The sequence below is a fragment of the Theobroma umbraticum genome, unplaced genomic scaffold (assembly GCF_002168275.2).
Source record: "Theobroma umbraticum cultivar Fairchild unplaced genomic scaffold, ASM216827v3 scaffold_228.0, whole genome shotgun sequence".
NCBI classification, from domain to species: domain Eukaryota; kingdom Viridiplantae; phylum Streptophyta; class Magnoliopsida; order Malvales; family Malvaceae; genus Theobroma; species Theobroma umbraticum.
In genome coordinates, this window is record NW_018397274.1 from 766,551 (window position 1) to 786,377 (window position 19,827).

The window sequence follows — 19,827 nt, forward strand, 5'->3', positions numbered from 1 at the left end:
ATCAATACAATAATTTTATTTTTTCTCTCCTCTCATTTTTGTTCTCTCTCCTAATCCCTTTAATAGTTGAATCTAGCCAATTGACGATCTAATTTTTTTGATCAAGGTCGATGTCAATGTCAGTTTGGGAACAAACTTTGACGTGAACAACTCAAATTTGCCTCAAACACTTGAACTACATTAATAACTATTCATAGAAATGACATAAATTAAATTAATTAAAAATAATTAGTTAATTTATTGACTGTAAAACTGTATTTGATTTAAAATAAAAATAAACGAATTTAATTAAATATAATAAATAATTAAATAATTAAATAATTTTTTTAAAAAATTAAGTATTATGCCGTGATTGTTTTATTATTGTTACACTCCACACATTCATTATGTGGGTGGAAGAGAAACAAAAATGGTTTTTTGAAATAGTGAGACCAATAGAGAGAAGGAAAGAAAAAAAAGGAAAAAATTAAAAACAGAATTATTTTTCAAAAGATTAAAACTTTTATTTTAGAAATTTTGCTTTTTTTTTTATTTTTAAAAAATAGTTTTTTTAACCAATGAGATTGTGCCAAAATTTTTTTTCCGTTCTTGTTACTTGCTCTGAAATTAACCATGTCAGACGATTTCGAAACTTGTTGCCATGCATGGGATGTCGACTGGGAAGCCCCCGAGGATGAGTCATTCCCTTGTGCTACGTTTAGCATCAACATCCAGGCCAGGTTCACATCGGTTTCCGTCGACGACGACGACCACGAAGAAGAAGAAGACCACGAACCCTGTTTTACGGAACCTGAAAGTGTTGTCTTTGAGAAGACAGAGGAGGTGAGTGTCGACCGTTTGATGAACGAGAACGACAACGTCTCCACCGTGAGAGACATGCTCGTCTCCATGGATGTTCCTGTTCACGATTTCATGGTGGATAAGATCTTGGCCTGCGCTCACCGTATGGCGACGGCTCAACGGTACAGGACTCGAAAGGTTTTGAGAATGCGTGTGGAGATCGAGGCTGTCGTCGATGAACTCCCGGATCATGATGATGATGACGAAGTAGAAGAATACGAATCAGAAGAATCAGAAACGGCGGCATTAGTGGCGGAGATGCTGAGGAAAGTTGTGGTTGACAGGCCAAATAGTTGTTGCACAATCTGCCTGGAAGATTTCTTGGTGGGTTCGGAAGCCACAAGCATGCCTTGCTCTCATGTTTTCCATCATCACTGCATTCTGCCATGGCTATGCAAGAAAAAGCTTTGCCCGTTGTGTCGTTCTTGGTTATTTTAGTTGAATTAGGATTTTTTTATTTATATTTTATTTCTAGTCGAATTAAGATTTTTTTCTTTTTATTTATAAATATTTTTATATACCATGAAAAAGCAAATAAACTTATTACATCATTTTAGATCAAAAAAATATCCATACTGTCTGTAAATAAAATTACATTAATACTAATTAATAGAGAGTACTTTTATTTATATTTTATTTTTTGAAATTGTTAATATTTCTTGATAAAGATTTAATGAAAAACAAAAGATAACTTTATGGAGAGTAAATTATAGTAGCAAATTGATATATGTTTATTGAAATAAACACTTACAAAGAAATAAGGAAAATATATTTAAAATTAAAAATTAAAGTTAATTTGATTTAAAATAAATTGAATTGTAACTTATTAAAGACAATAATATTGGACATTTAAAAGAGAATAAATGTAATTAATTTAGACAAAATAAATGTAATTAATTAACTTATTAAAGTTTATCTTTTATATTAAAGTAAATGCTCCTAATTAAATTTGATATCACAAGTTAAGTATCGTAAATTCAAGTAATAAAATTATAAAAAAAAGTAAAATAGTAATTATAAATACTATAAAATTAAAAATACTTACAATGTCCTTTTATCTATTTTCTACAAGTCATATTTTTATTTAAAAAATTACTCATATTTTTATGAGTTTATATTTGATACAAAATTAGTGTATGAATTTTATACACTATTCGTGAATTAAATGTTATTGTCTTAGTAATAAATAAAATTAAAAAATTAAAAATTTTCAAAAATAAATATTTATAATTTAAAAAGACTTATTTTAGTTTTTTTAAACTTTTACTTTACATATTTTTAAAATGACATTATGTGATTAAATGATAGTTTATAAATATTATACATGGACAATATACTAAATATAAATAATTTTTATTTATAATTTCTCTCTCTTTTTTCTTTTAATGTAATATATTTTAATGTAATCGCTTAACTACGAAATATCACTTTTCATAAATGCATAAAAATAAAAATTTAAAACTTTCAAAATAACTTTTGTAAAAAAATTTTAATTTTTAAATTTATTTATTAATGAAATAACTATATATTAATATGTAAAATTTATGATAATGCAGCAAATATAAATTATTTTTCTAATAGTTTTATTTTTTTTCTCTTACATCATGCCGGTGGGTTCCACCGAGAAGCTTTGTTTGTTGTACACCTGGTTTAATGCGAAACTCCGTCCGTATAAAATCCTCGAAGAAAGAAACAGAGGAAAGGCTCTGTTTTTCTCTGTCTGTGTCTCTGTCTCAGGTTGAAAACCAACATGTTTAGGAAGTATTATTTCAAAAGAAACAAGGAAGGAAGAGTTTATTTTGTTTGGCGCAGGGCAGCAGCGATAGTTTTTAAGACAAACTAGCTGTACATGAAATGTAATGGCGGATTTCACCAAGAATTTGATAATGTCACGGTGTTCTCAATCTGTTCCCCTCTCCGAATCTGCTGCCCTTTCGGTGCTTCCTCAAAACTCCTTCCTCTTCTCCTTTACCTCCCTTCCTCTTCTTTCTCCTTCTCTTCTTCACCATGAGCTCTCCCCAACCACCTTCTCAGGTACTTTCTCTCTGCTTTGGGACTCAACTTCGCTACACTGACTTTGCTTCTTACTTCTTTTGTTAATTGTTGAAGTAAGATAATATATGTTAAATTTGGTGTTAGCATTTTGTTCATTTGTTCATTTTAAGTTAACTGTATTGGTATTATTAATTACTCTTGTTTGTGAAATGTTTGAATCCCGATTATGTTGATCTAGAGGTTAAACCATACTATGTGGTGATAATAATATGATGTTTTAGCTTAGTGATTGCAAAAAAGTTTTGGGTTTTTTACTTGCATGATATAGAGATTTGTACACCTAATGATTTGGAGTTTTTAATTAAAAGGATTAGAGATGGAGCAATTTTGATTTATTGGAGTCAATCTCCATGTGAAGAGCCTAAGTTAATCTTAGACTCTTCATGTCATGAATCTTAAACCTTCAGTGGGGGATGAAATTAAAGATCTAAACATCTCCTTAACTGCTCTTTCCTTTTTCCCAGGTAGATTTTTTTCTATGTTATAAATTCTAATTATTTGCTTTTGGCTCACAGGAATCATATATTCGTGCCCCAGAGAACCCTTACGTCAATGGCCTGTTAGTAAAAGATGGTGCTTTAACGGACAAATCTTCTAACTTAGAGTTTGGAGGAATTTTTGATATCCAGAAGATTTCTCGGTCTACATCAGATATTGGTAACTCAAGGCACAAAAACATTGATTTGGATGTATCTGAAAAGTCCATGGGATCACCATTAGATGACTCAGTCTCTGATGTTATTCATCAACCATCAAGCCAGGTGTCATATGAGATTTGGTCAAATGTTGTAAAACCAACTGCATCTGCATTCCCAAACATTCAGCCAGAGTCAAGCTCTGATTTCAGTGATCCAAGTGATTCAATCAAGGACTCCAGCACCAGGACCTCTGAAATGGCTGATTCTTACCATTCTTTACCTTCTCTGATGAGACCTGGAATTGAAAAATCATATAGGGTTAACAAAACGAAAACAAGCTTGTCTAGAATTCCACTTCCTGAGTCTGCAGCTTCATTTTATAATGGACACTCACCACGAATGGAAATTGTAGAATCATGTGAAATCATTAAGAGTCTTAATATGTTTCTGAAGTCAAAAAGGGATGAGGTCGATGCTGGTGTTCCAGGAAGATTCCTTCATACTGTTATTGGGCAAGATGTCTCTGGTAATCTCTGTGGTCTGCTCTCATCACGATAATTAAACAAAGTTTTTGAGTCTTAATGTCTCATTTCTTTGTTTGATGCCTATTACTTTTTCCACTTTATTTGCTTCTAACCAAAGACTCTGATTGAAGTAATTTTACTGCCTGTTTGATTTGTTAAGCCTAATCCTAATACTTTATTATGTGCATGAAGCAGTAGGTGATCATGTAACATAAGCTTAGGCCTCAAACATTCTTTGGCATCATTGTTCTTGTGACTGCTTTTAAAGTGGTTTCCATTCTTCACCCATATTTGAAGGTCCCAAATTTCTGTGAGAATTAATTAATGAATTATTGTTATTATTATTAATGTTAAAAAAATATTTGGCAAATTCATTAGGATACAGTATTTTTTCAGTGTCAAGAAATTTAAACTTTTGGAATGAGTAGAAAATTTGACTTCCACGATCGTATTCATCTTCTTCTTGTCATGAATGTCCTGAAATTCTTTTCACAGATAGCACCAACTTAAGGTGCAAGTTGGTTTATCATTGTGCCAATTTGCAAGCAGCATTTAATTCATAAATGATGCCAACTTTTCAAGATTATAGAACCACTGGTATAGATTTATCCTAAACCGTATAAATTTTCCAAATATGTAAAGCATCCATAATTTACATAACTTCTTTTATTTGCCATTTAAGTACTTATTTTACAAGTTTAAGAATAAAATCTTTGTCTTGGTAAAGAAACTGAAAAGTCAGAATATTATTATGATAAAGATGCTTGGGTTCTAAGTATGATTGGCAACCAAGTTGCAAATGGTCTATAGTGAATTCACTAGTCTAATTTCATATTTTTCAATTTCAGATGTTGGATCTGTTGCAGCGGTGATCATGTATGCCTTCTACTTGAATGGAATGCTTGAAAGTCAGCAATTCTGCACTGTGCCTGTCATCAACATGAAGAGGACAGAGCTGAATTCACATGCTGAACTAAAATGGTTGCTGGATGTGTGTCAAATTGATCAGTCATCCTTAATCTTTATTAATGAAGTATGTTAGATTCGACTTGTGAAACTCCTAGATTAACATTGATCTGCTTCAAATTTGATGGCTTTTAGAAAAACTTAATTAATTAATTCTCAATATCTAATCTGCTCAATTGGATAAAATATCATATCTCACATTTAGTTTATATAATTCCTATGACTGGCCCAAAAATGAGTGCATAAAACGTTTCTTACAAGTGCTAACAGCTATTAGATGCATAGGTTAAAATATCTGAGTAAATGGTTTTATTCTTTCATCTGTAGATCATGTCAGGCATACCTGGAATTTAATATAACTACTATAGACTAGAGTTGTAAAAATTTCAAAATATGATTAAAGTTTAATTGTCAGCTTTAACTGAGAATTTCTTTCTTTTGATGGTGAAATCCTGAGCAGATTGATCTATCATATTATGACTTGTTTGGGAGTCTTAAGTTAGTTCTATTAAATGGTCCCAAGCTCCCGACTAAACAAGAGGTAACATTTCTTCCAAAAGTAACTTTTACCTGTTGACCATCAGAAATGATGTATTTAGCTTCCTTGTACAGGCACTAAAAGAATCCGTAATTGAAATCTTTAATTGCCCAAAGGTACATAGACAACTCAGTTTGGTTAACATTTCATGCCTTCTTTTTTTTCTGCAAATTTGAAAAAAATCGAATAATATAGATTTCACTTCTATTTACAGGGTGAACGTGTGTATTCTTGGGTTGAGAAAGTTACTGCAGGGCAGGTATGCCATGAGAATTTACATTGGGTTGTTTTTTAAAGTAATTATTATTTATTCATATTTTATCCGGATCAATTTCTGGGAATAAGTATTGATGCCCTTTCATTTTCTTGATTTGTCATACCCATGTTCTTGAGTTTTGTGATGTCATATTATGATGTTCCTGGGATGTGGCTTTGAATATGGAGAATTACTAGAAGCTGTTACTAGACTTTAGTATACAATGTTCTTTTCTAGTTATCGAACTCGCCAATTTGATTAGAATGGAACATTTGTTCTACCTGTGATCTCTTGAAGTCATATCTGGTCAAGAAATGGATATAAACATAAAAAGGAAAAAAAAGAGAAGGAAAAAGGAAAAAAAAAAACAAATGATATTTCTCAGATATGTGGAACAAATGTAAAGATTGCTTACAACAATAATTGGAACAATTTTAACTTTCAACTGTAAAGATTGAGTTGCATTAATCATTTATCTGAATTGAGAGTTGGCTCATGGCTGGACATGTTTAGATTGTTGTGTTGCCTTTTGGAATTATTATTTAATTAAAATTCTTTAAGTGTTGCATAATTTATACATGAATGGAGTTTTGAATTTTTTTTTTAATTTTTATTTTAGAAAAGTAACAATTCTAGAAGTTTAAAGCTGATGACAATGAGATGTTAAAACCTAGAGTTAGGGGTTCCTATGTGCAGCTGGATTTATAGGATATCTAGTAAAGTTACTATAGTATCATTGAGATAGCATGCATTCAAACTATATTTGATTCATATGAGGCCTTATTGCAGATGTTAAAACATAAAGACACCTTTTGCACATACATTCAGTTCAAAATGTTGTTAATATTACCTGTTATTTATAATGATCTTGTTTTTTGGAGTGTCATCATGTTGTCAGTATTTATTGAAACCTGCACCTGCTGTTCATAGTGTTGTACATTTGAGTCCATTGTTCCCTTAAGTGTTATAAGGATTCTATTTCCTTCTTCTCCTTCCCCTTCCATGTGGAAACTAATGCTAGGAAGGATTCTTCTATACTTGAATGCTCTGGAAAGCATGGCGCAATTGGAGCTTATTGATCCAATCAGTTCACCCAAGTTTATAATAGCTTGCTTGGTTAACTCTCTTCAAGAAGGATTTTGTCAATAAATTGCAGTTTACGGTCCTGGTCAAAACATTGTCATCCAAATCCATCTTGTCAAGAATGTGCTTTCCAATCTCCACTGTTAACTATGCATCATCTGAAACTCATGTTGTACCATGCTAAAAGAGAGTTAGGTATGAAAGAGGACAAACAATGGATCTTTTTATAGTCTTGCCAGTTTTCTATGTTTATCTTTTTTTACCCCTTTTTTGCTTTGTTTTCAAATCTTGTTAGTAAAGAACAAAATTGTTATGGAATTGTCTCATAAGTCTTAAAGTACAAAACTAACGAAATACATCTAGCAAATCAGGCATTTTGGAACAAAAAATAACAGAGCATAAGAATATATTAATTGTAAAGATAAATACAATGCATTATTTTTGAACTATGAAAAATATAATGTACTTTTCATTCATGCATTCATAATGTATTAACTATAACTTATAAAATATAATTTTTATTTTGTAACTTTATAAAATTTATAAGTAGCTGTTGCCTTTTTGGTTTTTTATATATTTAAATAATTTTTATATCATATTAGTTAGTCTATATCCACTTTTTATTTTTATGCTGTATTTAAATTACATAATTATATTGGTTGAAAATACCTATTATGTATATTATCTCTTCTTTTATAATCATGTTTTATTATATAATTGTATGTTTTATTTCATGTAAGTATTTGTTATTATAAAAGAAAAGTATTCACAAGAATAAAACTGCTTATATTCAAGCATCATTTAGTCTCTTTCGAATTGTGTAAGGGTGGAAATATCCTTTTTGAAAGCAAAACAGTAGAAGTTCTTGTTTCCAGTGATATCCTTTTCCTTCTTAAAACAAAAACACATTATCAAACACATTTGTTGATGTTAAAGAATGCGTGAAAAACAGAAATTAAGAACATAAACCTCTCAAAACAACACCTAAGAAGTTGGTTTTTTTTTTTCCTTGTCAATCATCATTGAGCACACCTAAGAAGTTGGTTTTTGTAATCTGTCGTATATGTATTCATATAAAGTTTCTTTTTTCTTAACTTTTAAATCTATTCTGTGGTTATGAAATAGTCATGGGATCTTGTTGTTTTACACATGCATGTGTGCAGGAGTGCTCACCTTGTACACTTATTGCTGAAAAGTTTGCAATGACCTCGCCTGAGATTTTGGCAGGACAAGGATTCAGCCGACTTTTGGTACTTACTGCTATTACTCCTGAATTTTCAAAATTCTTACTTCTTTTTCCTCTCTTTGCCTTTATGGTTTGCTATATGCTATTAACTAATCTTTTCCTATTTATGTGTCAAATGATTCAAGAGTGATATACTTATTATGAAAGCAACTAGCATGTATAAATAGAGCATCCACTTGCACTTTGCAAGCAGTTAAATAAAATGTTGCCTATTATTTCTGGTTAACATAATTAGCCGTAAATATTTAATTTCTAAGTTACTTTTTAATAAAACTAAAATGTGAAAGTTAAAATAACATTAAGCACTGAAAATGAAAATGTCATCAAACAAAGTCAAATGATAAGCAGCTGAAAATTCAATTGCATTACCTTTTCAATTTTTTGTGCAGTTAGCTGGCATCCTGCTAGACACTGGGAATTTATCAAGCCCTCAATGTACTTCCAAGGATAAATACATGGCTACATTGTTGATTAATGGTGCTGGTCGTTTTGGATGCAATGGCCTGTACCAGATATGTAAGTGCCTTTTTGTCAATTTATCCATGTACTCCCTCTCTCTCCTAAAAAAAAAAACGTTATTCCACTCCATTCCCTATTCCAGGTGTTCTTTACTCTTGTAGGCTAATATTTGGATCTACAATTCATGATTTGCAGTGCGATATAAACTATATGATGTCTCTGAGCTGAGAGTAGCTGATATTTTGGGAAAAGATTTCAAGAAGTGGACAAGAGTAGGTGTGCACTTGCCTTTTAACTAAATTTATTTGAATTTTTTCCACAAAGTTTTCTTAGAGACTCTTGGTATTCAGCTATAGTTTTTAAGTATCAATAGTACAGAGTGAGAAAATGTTCTAAAGGTACACTAATGGAGTCATCATAAAGCTTAAGCTTCTGAGCAGTTTTACCTTACTGAGGAAGAAGATATTATATATTAGGGCATTTATTTTTTGAGGTAAATTAGGACAATTTAATGGTCAGGAATTAGAGAATTGATTTACAGGACTCTAGTAGGACTGATAACATAAGTAAGTTAATCTTTATTTCTAGTTGAGCAAAGTTTGGGTTTCAATTTTTCAAGTTTTTTTTTTTTAAAAAAAAGAGTTTTGCCTGTGTGTACTTGCATGCAGATGATATAGCTTGCAAAAGGCCCATTCACAAAAAACAGGCATTTGCATAAGCTGTTAAGCCCTTTTTTCAAAAAATAAAAATGAAATAATCCTACAAACACCCTCATGAATTTGGAATTAAGAATGACAAAGACAATCAAAAGATTAAGAAAATCATGAATAAAGATCAAAAGTATCTGGAACTGTTGTCTTTGTTTAATGTTAATTGTCCTTTGGACAAGGCTAAAATAGCTATATCAAGTTGTCAAGAAGTATTATATGATGTAGACAAATTTGAGGAAGTACATCTACTTTAGATTCTAGTGGGTTAGGGCTAGAAAATTTGGGACTTTGGTGCTTCTGGATGAGGTAGAGATTGGGATAGGGTTTGGGAATTAGCATAAAGTAGGGTTTGATTCAATTGAGAATTAATCTAAAAAGAGGGCTGGAATTTTTTTGTTGATGAAGAACGCATAACCTTAGCCTTTGGCTTCTAAAGAGGTCAACTTTATCCAATCTGTTGATGCATCATCACTAAAATGCTCCTAATTGCTCACATGTTGCAAGCATATTTGTTTTTACAGTGCACATGGAGTTATACATGTAAATTTAGTTCTACCTGTTGCTTGGCTTTTCCTTGAAATACATAATATTTTTTGAGAATATATTCCTTTTGGATACATGGAGCTTTGTCCTGTATTACCCATTCAATTGGTTTTTGCTAATTTGGAGTTATTAAGCCAGGCAAGCTAGACAATGCTGGTTCAAGGTTAACGGTTTCACATGTTGGGATGAGTTCTATTGGCATTTCAGTGCAGCAGCTTCTTGCACATGGCAATGCCTCAACTCGGGAAATAAAACTTTTTCAGCGTGAGTTATTAAATATGAAATCAATACTAATTTACATTTTTGGTTGCAAGAACATTATATTTGATACAGTCTTTACTGCTTGGCTGCTACCACTTTGGGAACTTGAGGGTCTTTACTTCAAGATTCTAGGTTTAATAACTTGCTTTTAACTAAACCTCTGAGGAACCTGTCATTGCTGATTCCATCTCAGATTTTTTTCGACAAAAACATTTAAGCATCTACATTTTCCCTTCATTGTTTTTAGTGTGGAAAAGACCTCTAACCTTTTTTAAATCCTTGCCATGAAATCTCAGAGATGGAGAAACTTCGTCTGCTCATGATTGTTTCAGGCTATTATGATCAACAGAAGAATTTCAAGGTTTGGATTCTTGTAAAATCATTTCTTTATTAAACTTTTTCTAGAGAGTTATTTTATTGGCAAGCTGTCACTCTATATCTTGAAATTGGAAAATTTTAACCTATAGTTAAGAATTTGTGAGAGATGTTTTTGAGTATTATGATCTACTGGAGAAGTTCAACTTCCAAAGATATTCATACAAATAATGTGTTTAATTAATTAGATTGGCCAGGTAGTATTTCCAACAGATCAGTTAATGTGACTGCTGGTTGAGAGCTGCAATGGTTTAACTCCTTATGGACTATGCTAGAAATTTGCAGATATTTGTCTGACTGAACTGGTATGCAAATACTACCATTAGCAAAATAACAATGACTGATCAGATACAGTTGTTAACTTTACAAATATAGCCATGATCAGATATTTGATCAAGATCTTATGGTGGTTGGGATTCTTTTCAGATTAGAGGGTACAAATAATCTTTATGATAACGATAACATGCAGAAACATCTTGGGTCCAATACTTTTCATGCCTACTATTGTTGCCCTTTAAGTCTTGATTTGAGAGTTCATTCGTGCAAGTCTCCATCCTTAATTATGAGGAAAGTGGCTTTACTTAACTATAGCTTATGTCTGGTTAATCTAGAGAGAAATACTAGTCTCAACCGAATCTGTGGAGGTCATGAAGAACTTACTTTTCTTCCTCAATTCGAATGCTTCACAACTGCCTCTCAAAGTTCTTCATCAACCAGGTCAGTTTTGCTGCAAAAAACGCTCTATTCCAATGAATTTTTACAAGACTATTAGCATAATGACTCACATATAAACAAGACTATTGGTGTATTCTTAGTTCTATCTCCTTAATAAGTCTTTAATTTGTGGACCAGCAACCTAACCTACTTGCAGACAACACACAATTGAAATATCTTTAAGGTGATGCTTCATCGGTTTTGGACAATACAATAACATGACCTTGACACAGAGCAGACGATTGTTCTTATATCAGACTAATTCGATTTCAGCATGCTGTACTTTGATAGAACATGCACAATAAGCTTAAGCTGCATCTATTGAATATTGATGCTTATTTTTCTCTTTTTCCCAACTTCTTCCTTGTGGCCATGCAGAACTTGGAGAAGACATGAGGGCCTTTGAGATTGACAAGGTTACTTCAAGGAAGACCATAGAGCGCCTCCTGCAAGAGTTTGGGGGCACAGCCAAAGTTAATGTAGCTTCACGACCAAAAGAACATGAATATTATGGAGATTGAAGGGTACAAAAAAGGCAAACCTTGACTGGAAAACAGAAAAAAGGGGCATGAAATTCAAAACAACAAAGATCAAAGGTGCATTTGGACACTTACTTTGGAGGCAAGGAATTTTGATTTCAAATTTAATTTAAATTGTGCAAGAACTGAACAAACATCAAGTTTAAAGATTCTCTTAAATTCATAGATTCTTTCGAGTGTCTCCCCACATTCTTAGATCATGAAATTACTATCTAAAATAACTTTCCAATGTGTTAGCAATCCAAGAAAAAAAGTGATTGGGTTTGAAATGTTGTTATTAAATATAAGAGGTTCTTCTGATAAAAGAAGAGGAAATGCACTGAACACGATAGAAGAAAAGATAGTAGCAGTCTACTTTGTGGCAAGAGGTGAGGGATACAAGTTAGGAAACGGGTAGAGAAAATGTACGGTATAGCACGATGGGAAGAACTTAGAAAAAGCTTATAGAGAGGAATTTCGTGAAATTTTAATTTTTTTTCCTTTGTAAGAAAGCTTTCTTAAGAGCAGTAATTATGCAAAGCAAAGAGATTATAAAATAATTAATCATTCATTCCATAAATTTTGTGTGTGGAATATGATATTAATACTAACATACAACAGCAATAGGTTTTTGTCCAATACCAACAACACAAAACAAGAAAACGACACCGCTTTTCTGATTTGATTCTATTTAACTCCATGTATACACACGGTCACCAACAAACTAAAAATTTGTCTAACTATACAAATAATACAAGCTCTTCCCACCCACCAACCACTCCAAAAATAACAAAAGAAAAAAAAAACTCCAATAATAATAATAATTATTATATAATTAGAGTTTACAGCTCAGCTCGGACAGCACATCGACAATTTTATAATTTATCTCGAGCGGCAGCGAATGAATTCCGTAAATAAAAATCTTCTGTCTTCATTTGAGGTTGCTTTTCATAATTTTAAGGTAAGTAAAATTATGAAAGAGATATCGAATAAGACAGGGAATTGAGGGTGTCAGCATGAGGATTGTGTTGACACGGTGGTGGCGGAGGCCGATGATGTTCTTGGTGAGGATGATGCTTGCGGTTGTTTCAACACCACCGTCGGCAGGATGCTTGTTTTCCTCCTTTCTTGCTCCTTGATCAACTCACCGCCGACAATCTCTATTCTCTCCAAGTTGGTCACCTCACTCATCTTCTTCCCCTGGAATAGGACTGACTCCACGTTTCTCTGTGCCAGCATCTCTTTGGCAATGCTGCTCAATGCCTCCCCAGTTGCACTGCTTTTGGGGATGACCCCATTTCCCTGGATCCTCACATAGTTGCTCTTTCGGTATTGTCCGAATGCCATGGAGACTGCTTGATCAACCTGTAAGTTTAACAATGGAATGAATTAGCCCCACAGTGGATAACTAGAAGTGGCAAACTGTAAAAGGTGATAATTAGAGAGGAATTACTCACCATATCGGAAGCTCCTTCGCCGGCTATTCGAAGGAAGCTCCTCTGCCGCGGAGGAGTAAGATTGCCGGAACCGAAATCCGACTCTCCGTTCCCCAAAGACAGCACCAAGAGATCCTCCACGCCATTGCAGAACGGAAACTCCTGCTTATTGTTCAGCACGTGTGTCATCGCTGCTGCCGTTGGGTTGTTCATTGCCACCCCGCCTTCAACGGCAACGATCTTCGTCCTCTGGTCCACCGATCTCATTTCTACCGGCCCTGCCACCGTCGGTTCAGCCGACGTAGCGAAACAGACGTCCTTCATCTTGAAATCGTAGCCGTCCATTTCCAATGCATCAGCGCGGGAAAACAAGAATGGCGCATGGGTGGAGAGATCGTAGCAGGGAATCAGAACCGGCTTCAACGTGTCTTTCAACGTGAGCTCCCCGAATGTTTTGCTCAGCAGTTTCTCCACCTTTGATGGACGGAAAATTCGACCGAATATTCCTTGAGACGATGTCGGAAAAAGTTTCCGACGATTTTTTACAAGGAAATCAAGAGCTTCGTGAGCAGAAAAAATCGGAGAGCCATTTTTACCGCGAGTAAACAAAAATGCTGCAAGGATTCCACCGGCTCCGGAGCCTGCAACGACATCGAAATAATGGGCGACGTTGGCATTTGGATTTCCTGATTTCCGACGAAGAAAGTTCTCGAGACGAACCAGGGATTGGGCTGCCAATATCCCATCGGAAAAGCTGCCGCTGTCGATGGAAAGGATTCTAACCTTCCCAGTCACATGTTTCCCAGATTTCATTTCTTGGAGTTGAATGCTTTGATGGGGTTTTGGTTCATCGGCATCGACATTGTCGTACCCAAACAGAAACCTGTTTTCCAGGATGGAGAAGATTTGGTTAGTGAGGCTGTCGTCGACTTCCTTCAAAAGAGCCATTGATTCTCTCAAACTATCACTCTGATGGAAAACGAAACCTGCTCGCCACAAATCACAGAATCAAGAAATGAACAAAGGGTTTCGTTGGATTGGGATTGTGAACAGAAAAGAGAGAATGGAGTGGGAATTGGAACTAGAATTGGATGGCGACGAAAAGGTGACTGGAGAGCTAAGGTATATATAGAGACAGAATAATAAAAGTAAATTAAATTAATAAATAAAATGTGAATTCGATAAGAAGAGAGTTAGGAATTCGTGCATGCGATTATTATTAAATTAAATTAAATTTCATGAACACTTCAGGAACATTCTCTATGCCATTGCTGACGATTAATCGTCAGACAGGAGACGAGTTTTTGCATCCATAAATTAATAAATTACTTTATTTCAAATACTGCTAGTCTGTTTTGTTAGTACTGCCTACAGTTCTGTCCGATTTTAAATTGAAAATTTTGTGCGTTGCATTTGGACTGTGCTTGTGGTCACAGCTCGGCGGGCCACATCGCCAAATCCTTGCCATTTACTTTTTCTTTTCTCTTCAATTTATTCTCTTTTTCTCCCCTTTCTTTTGGTACTATTATTTCTACCTTTCTTTCATTCAATTCCCCCTCCCGCCCACATTCAATTAGTACTATTAAAGTCTTATCCATAGATTAAGTTATTAACCTTTTCCTTTTGGTATCCATAATTCGAATTTCAGAATCTGAGTCTTTTTTTTATTAGGGATAAGATTTGCCTGATCTAATTTGAAAATTTTATGTTTAAATGATTTTAACATTGACGCGTAGAGTAAAAAATATAACGTAATTATATTATCGTTCATTATGATATATTAATCCACTATATCAATTATAAATAAAATTGAGATTTCACGTTTGATGACAAAATAATATTTATAAAATAATTATACTATAAATTTAATATTTATAAAGATAAAATTTAAAAATTATAAAAAATTAAGTATAAAATATAAAAATTTAAAACTTATGGAGGGCAAGGGCATATTAAGCTCTTTCCCTTTCACCAGTCAACGTCATTTAATATATAATAATAAATAATATTTTAATTAATAATATTTAATTAATTATTAAAATTTATTTAATTTAAAATAAAATTATAAAAGTTTGATTAAATGTAATAAAATATAAAAAATTTAAAATCATTTTAGATATTATACTTAAATTTTAACTAACAACCTTACAATTTTACATAATAAACTTCATTTAAATCTTATTTCATATGTCGAAACATTTAATTCAGTACTCGTTTTGACAATTTTCCTTTTTACCATAAATTTATTTCAAGTGATCAAGGACTACCCCATGGGCATAGGTGAGATATTAAAGGATCGTACCCTACAAAGTTAAGGCAGTGGTGGTCAAGAGAAAATCCGAGTAGGGCCATGGAAGATGTGGCGGTCTAACCCAAAGTGTAAGGCTTTTCCCATTTTGCTTTTCCATCTTCACATTTCCTTTTGGTCGAGCAAAGATCATCTGATGGTGCATGCGGGTGCCATGTACGGTTGTACCGACACTTTCTTACTATCCAAATTACAAATAAAATATTAATATAAATATCTCGTATTGTCGATTTTCCAGTTGTCAATAAATCGATACGATAGAGATATCATATATAATTGTTAATTTAATGTAAATATGGCTCATAGCTGTAGCCAAGACCACAGGTTTGACCCTTCCTTTGTCTTTGGATACATTCATATCTTAATTTTTTTATTTATATAAACAAATGTGAATACATTTATGATTTTTTGTCCATGTGCAAATTAAAACATTATCCATAGATATGTCATGTACATTTTTAGTAATAATAATATTTAAAAATTACAGTGTACGTTAATAAATATCTTAATGCTTTCGTGTATAAAGATTCGGACGTTATGTTTGCGATTTTATTTTTGAACAATTTGTTAATTTCAAATTTAATGTAAAAAAATTGAGTACAATTAAGAAAGAGTCATTAAATAAATGAAAAGCTTTATTTGAGACAAAAGCTTTAACAATATTATAAATTCATAACATAAATAAATTAGGGGGGAGAAACCCTCAAATTATATTTAAAATCACATTTAACTTCTTTGAAGTATGAAATTATCGTTTCAAACAAAAAAAAAGTTTGCAATTATAAAACATGTAGCATTTCCTAGATACTCAAGACTCACTTTTCAATTGTAAAATAATATAAATAAATAGATGTTGCTGTCACGAGCCTTACTCGTAAACTCAAGATACATTCCATTCCATCTCTTACTAATATGAGATATGTGACATTCTCTTTAACTCAACTGTATAGCACTCTTATTATACCGGGCTCTTTTCAGTAACAAGCTAATCCACCGTTGTCGTAAACCTAGAAGCTGATATTAGTGTGACAAAAACAGCAAATTTAATGGTTTAATTCAAATAAAAATCTCGATTAAACAAAAATAATATTTTTATAGGAGTGATGGATCATATGACATTCGGTATACTTTAACCTCCATTCGAAAAATGCTTACAACATTGTACATATTGAATCACTCATATTCATTGTGAAGGCAACTAAAACTGTAGACTTTCTTACCGACCAGGGCCATTCACATCAAGGAATTTAAGGTATTCTTCAATGCGGAAAGTGGGCTGAATGGTATTCTAAAATTAGAAAGAATTAATTTACCTCGTGTTAGATTTAAACATATAAAAAGGAGTAGTTCATGTCTTCATAGACATTACGCAAAGGAAATAGTACTTCCAATAAAACTACTTTCTTATCTCCTTCATGTAATTTTAAAGGTAAAGTTTATGTTTCCTCCTTAATGTACTTGACGTTTCTATATTTTAATCAAACTTGAACAAAGTAAAAACAATACTTTGGAGAGTCAATAAGATACAAAAGAAACCACATCTACTAAAAAGCCTACACATCCTTTTAACTTGATAATAGACAAAAGAATGGGTATTTAATACTAGTAGGTTAAATTTGGGGTCAAATGCAATAAATAAAATTGAAAGAATTCAATCAACATTCTCTTTTGGACCCAAAAAATAAAAAAAAATTGATAAAAAAAATCTTTAATTGAAGCATGCAATAATAATAAATGAGAAGTGGTCCTCTTCCTACTCTTACTCCTCACACCTGCATTATTCCTCAGCTGCTCTTCTCCTCTTTTATTTATTTATTTATTTATTTATTTTCTCAGACGCACTCCCACTCCCGCCGAAGGGTCCCAAAATCCAATGGCCCCCGAAAGCAAAAGGGAAAAGGAAAAATCTAAAACTCGGCGATCTAAACACACTTTCGTCGCTGCTTCTTGGCAGTTCCACCGACGCTAAGGTTCATGCTCCTTAACAATTTTCTATATGCAAATAAGCTTTAATACTATCTCTCATCCCTATATTTTACTCTATATAATCTTTTTGGTCCTTATAATTTCAAGCATTACACTCTTATCCTCGTGGTGTCTTTTTTTTTTTTAAAATTTTTTTGTTAATTGAGCCGGGTAATAAGGGTGTCATCGAGTCAACTTGGTCTAATGTAGAACTCAATCCGATTAGATTTGATTATCATTAATTTAAGAAAAAAGTTAAAATTCTATTTGAATTTAAATTAAAATTCAAATTATAAATTTAAATAAAAAAATATAATTCACAAAGTATTCAAATTGGATATTATAAAACTTAAACTCAATTCAACTTATTACTCGAGCAATTTGAACTCGAACCTGTCTCAACTATGATTAAGTTGAACTTGAGTATGTATTATGTTGAATGCAAACTTACGAACTAACGGTATAGACGGAAATCCAAACATTACAAATGCCATCAACTAATAAGTTATTGACAGAATAAAAGGATATATTTGATAGAAACTGAAAGTTTGAGGGAAGAAATGGTATTTAATAAAAAGTTGGAGGGGTGATGTAAATTTACTAAAAAAAAGGCCAATTAAAAGGGAATCAGCAGGCAATATTTGTGTAGGGGCGAGTAGGGACACCGCCAAATGAAGCGGTTGGTGAGATATATAGAAGCAAACATTGGTGCCAACCACTGTGGTCGGACCACTCTTCCATTACCAAACAGTTTACCCATTAATTTACTTACAAGACATGCTCTGCTTATTTTAATCCTGTCTTTTAATGTCTTTAATCATTTAGGTTAGCATTATTAAATAATACGGTAAACTCCTTCTTCTATGTCTTTTTTTTCTCTATTAGTCCTTTATGGATTTCATTTTTTTAATTAGCATATTGTAAACAATTTTTATTCTCGAATTAAACGGTTAAATTTACTTAACAAAATTATGAAAATATCTTTCAGTATGAACAAATGAATTAACTTTGAATCAAAAGATTTTAATTATTTTATCGAGTTAAATTAATAATCTAATTTTCTTATGAAATCGAAGCTATTTGCACAAGAAACTGCTTCCCTTGTGATTCAACTTTTTTGATATTGTATCTCATATTTATGTAAATAATTTTTATCCTCATCAAAAATTATATTTTTATTTTTATAATTGAAGGAATAAAAATTCGAAATCTACTATTTAAATAAAAAATTAGATACCAATTGTATTTGGAATTACAAAAATATCTTTCAATGATTTTTGTACTGGAAGATGGGGTTCATGATTTTAAAAACAAAGGTCGGTTTTGTCTCATTGTGTGGACAGTCAACTGTTGTTGGGTGATAGTAATCTTAAACCTAAATTTGTGCTAATTATTGTTCCTTTTTGAGATGAGTTGTCTGATTTTGATCTTGTCAGTGGTGTTGTATACATGTAAGTAAGACCATTAAATACTTCTTAATTTATTTAATTACACGTTAAATAAATTATTTTCTCTCTGCAAAATTGGATGGGTCGCTAGTTGGCCTTAACAAGAGACCAAAACAAATCTTTAATTATCAATAAGTTTTGTACGGTTGTCGTTTAAGAGAATAGGGTTTTTTTTTAAACAATAAAAATGCTAACTAATCATGACATTTTATCTGAATTATTTAATTAATAATGATTATGTTTAGGTCAAAATAATGTGTTTTCATTCATATTTTGTGTGCTTGTAGGCTATTGTATCGTGTCTTGTATTGGTTTTCATCATACTTAATAAAATAATTATCTTTGATTGAAAAAAAAAATAAAAGATCAAAACTTTAAGTAAAGAATTGTACTCCTTTTTTTTTTTTGATTTAACGGCTCATAAAAAATTTATATGAAACAAAAAATTCAAACTTTATATAAAAAATTATAAAGTAATAACAAAAATTTAAAATTAGGGATACAATGGTTTCACATGTATTTAAAAAAAAAAAACACTAACAATTAATCACATAATTTTTTAAATTTTCTTCCATTAAAAAAATCATCAAAGGCGAATTATTATATGACATGTTAGCAAAAAAATAAGTGTAACCTCGAACTTAAATCCTATTTTTAAGCAAAAAATCATTCATGAAATTCTAATTTAATTATATAATAGATTGATTAAATTTGGTGTATTAAGTGATACTAACTCAATTTATTTAAAAGTTAAAAATAAAGTAATAAAAATATTAGAAAATTAGAATTTTTTTTTCTAAAAAAAATTAGCCGCTAATCACGTCGTAACCAATTCAACCCACCAATCTTTTTTATTTTATTTTTCTTTAGTGTCAAAATGTAATGATAATAACGTGTTACAAAAATTAAAATGTAAGTGAACAAGGCGTGTGGGAACATTCATT

At 32.0% G+C, this 19,827-nt stretch overlaps 3 protein-coding genes across 4 annotated transcripts; 2 read left to right on the forward strand and 1 right to left on the reverse strand.

Moving 5' to 3' along the window:
* Window positions 1–612: 612 nt before the first annotated feature.
* Window positions 613–1,278, forward strand: LOC110427315 (uncharacterized). Its single transcript, XM_021442808.1, has one exon. It carries the CDS (start codon window positions 613–615, stop codon window positions 1,276–1,278), a length of 666 nt encoding a protein of 221 aa, XP_021298483.1.
* Window positions 1,279–2,532: 1,254 nt separating this feature from the next.
* LOC110427182 (uncharacterized) lies at window positions 2,533–11,882 on the forward strand. 2 transcript variants are annotated; one of them, XM_021442628.1, is made up of 13 exons: window positions 2,533–2,874; window positions 3,411–4,059; window positions 4,906–5,090; window positions 5,484–5,564; window positions 5,636–5,677; window positions 5,776–5,820; window positions 8,064–8,150; window positions 8,536–8,662; window positions 8,801–8,881; window positions 9,997–10,122; window positions 10,416–10,480; window positions 11,106–11,211; window positions 11,587–11,882. In XM_021442628.1, the coding sequence occupies exons 1-13, from the start codon at window positions 2,848–2,850 to the stop codon at window positions 11,727–11,729; spliced, it is 1,764 nt and encodes a 587-aa protein (XP_021298303.1). In that variant the 5' UTR covers window positions 2,533–2,847; the 3' UTR covers window positions 11,730–11,882. The 2 variants fall into 2 exon arrangements, with proteins under 2 accessions (XP_021298303.1, XP_021298304.1); XM_021442629.1 differs by lacking the exon at window positions 5,484–5,564.
* Window positions 11,883–12,378: 496 nt separating this feature from the next.
* On the reverse strand, window positions 12,379–14,308 carry LOC110427142 (patatin-like protein 6). Its single transcript, XM_021442567.2, has 2 exons — window positions 13,184–14,308; window positions 12,379–13,091 (listed from the first exon to the last, which is right to left on the reverse strand). Exons 1-2 carry the CDS (start codon window positions 14,108–14,110, stop codon window positions 12,738–12,740), a joined length of 1,281 nt encoding a protein of 426 aa, XP_021298242.1. The 5' UTR covers window positions 14,111–14,308; the 3' UTR covers window positions 12,379–12,737.
* Window positions 14,309–19,827: the final 5,519 nt, after the last annotated feature.

Bases quoted from the DNA above. Each gene is read 5' to 3' on its own strand.
- LOC110427142 (XM_021442567.2), bottom strand. From the start codon at position 14,110: ATGGCTCTTTTGAAGGAAGTCGACGACAGCCTCACTAACCAAATCTTC. The intron at 13,092-13,183 runs GTGAGTAATTCC...TTAAACTTACAG, and splicing joins GCGAAGGAGCTTCCGATATG to GTTGATCAAGCAGTCTCCAT.
- LOC110427315 (XM_021442808.1), top strand. From the start codon at position 613: ATGTCAGACGATTTCGAAACTTGTTGCCATGCATGGGATGTCGACTGG.
- LOC110427182 (XM_021442628.1), top strand. From the start codon at position 2,848: ATGAGCTCTCCCCAACCACCTTCTCAG. The intron at 8,151-8,535 runs GTACTTACTGCT...TTTTTTGTGCAG, and splicing joins AAGGATTCAGCCGACTTTTG to TTAGCTGGCATCCTGCTAGA. The intron at 8,663-8,800 runs GTAAGTGCCTTT...CATGATTTGCAG, and splicing joins CAATGGCCTGTACCAGATAT to TGCGATATAAACTATATGAT.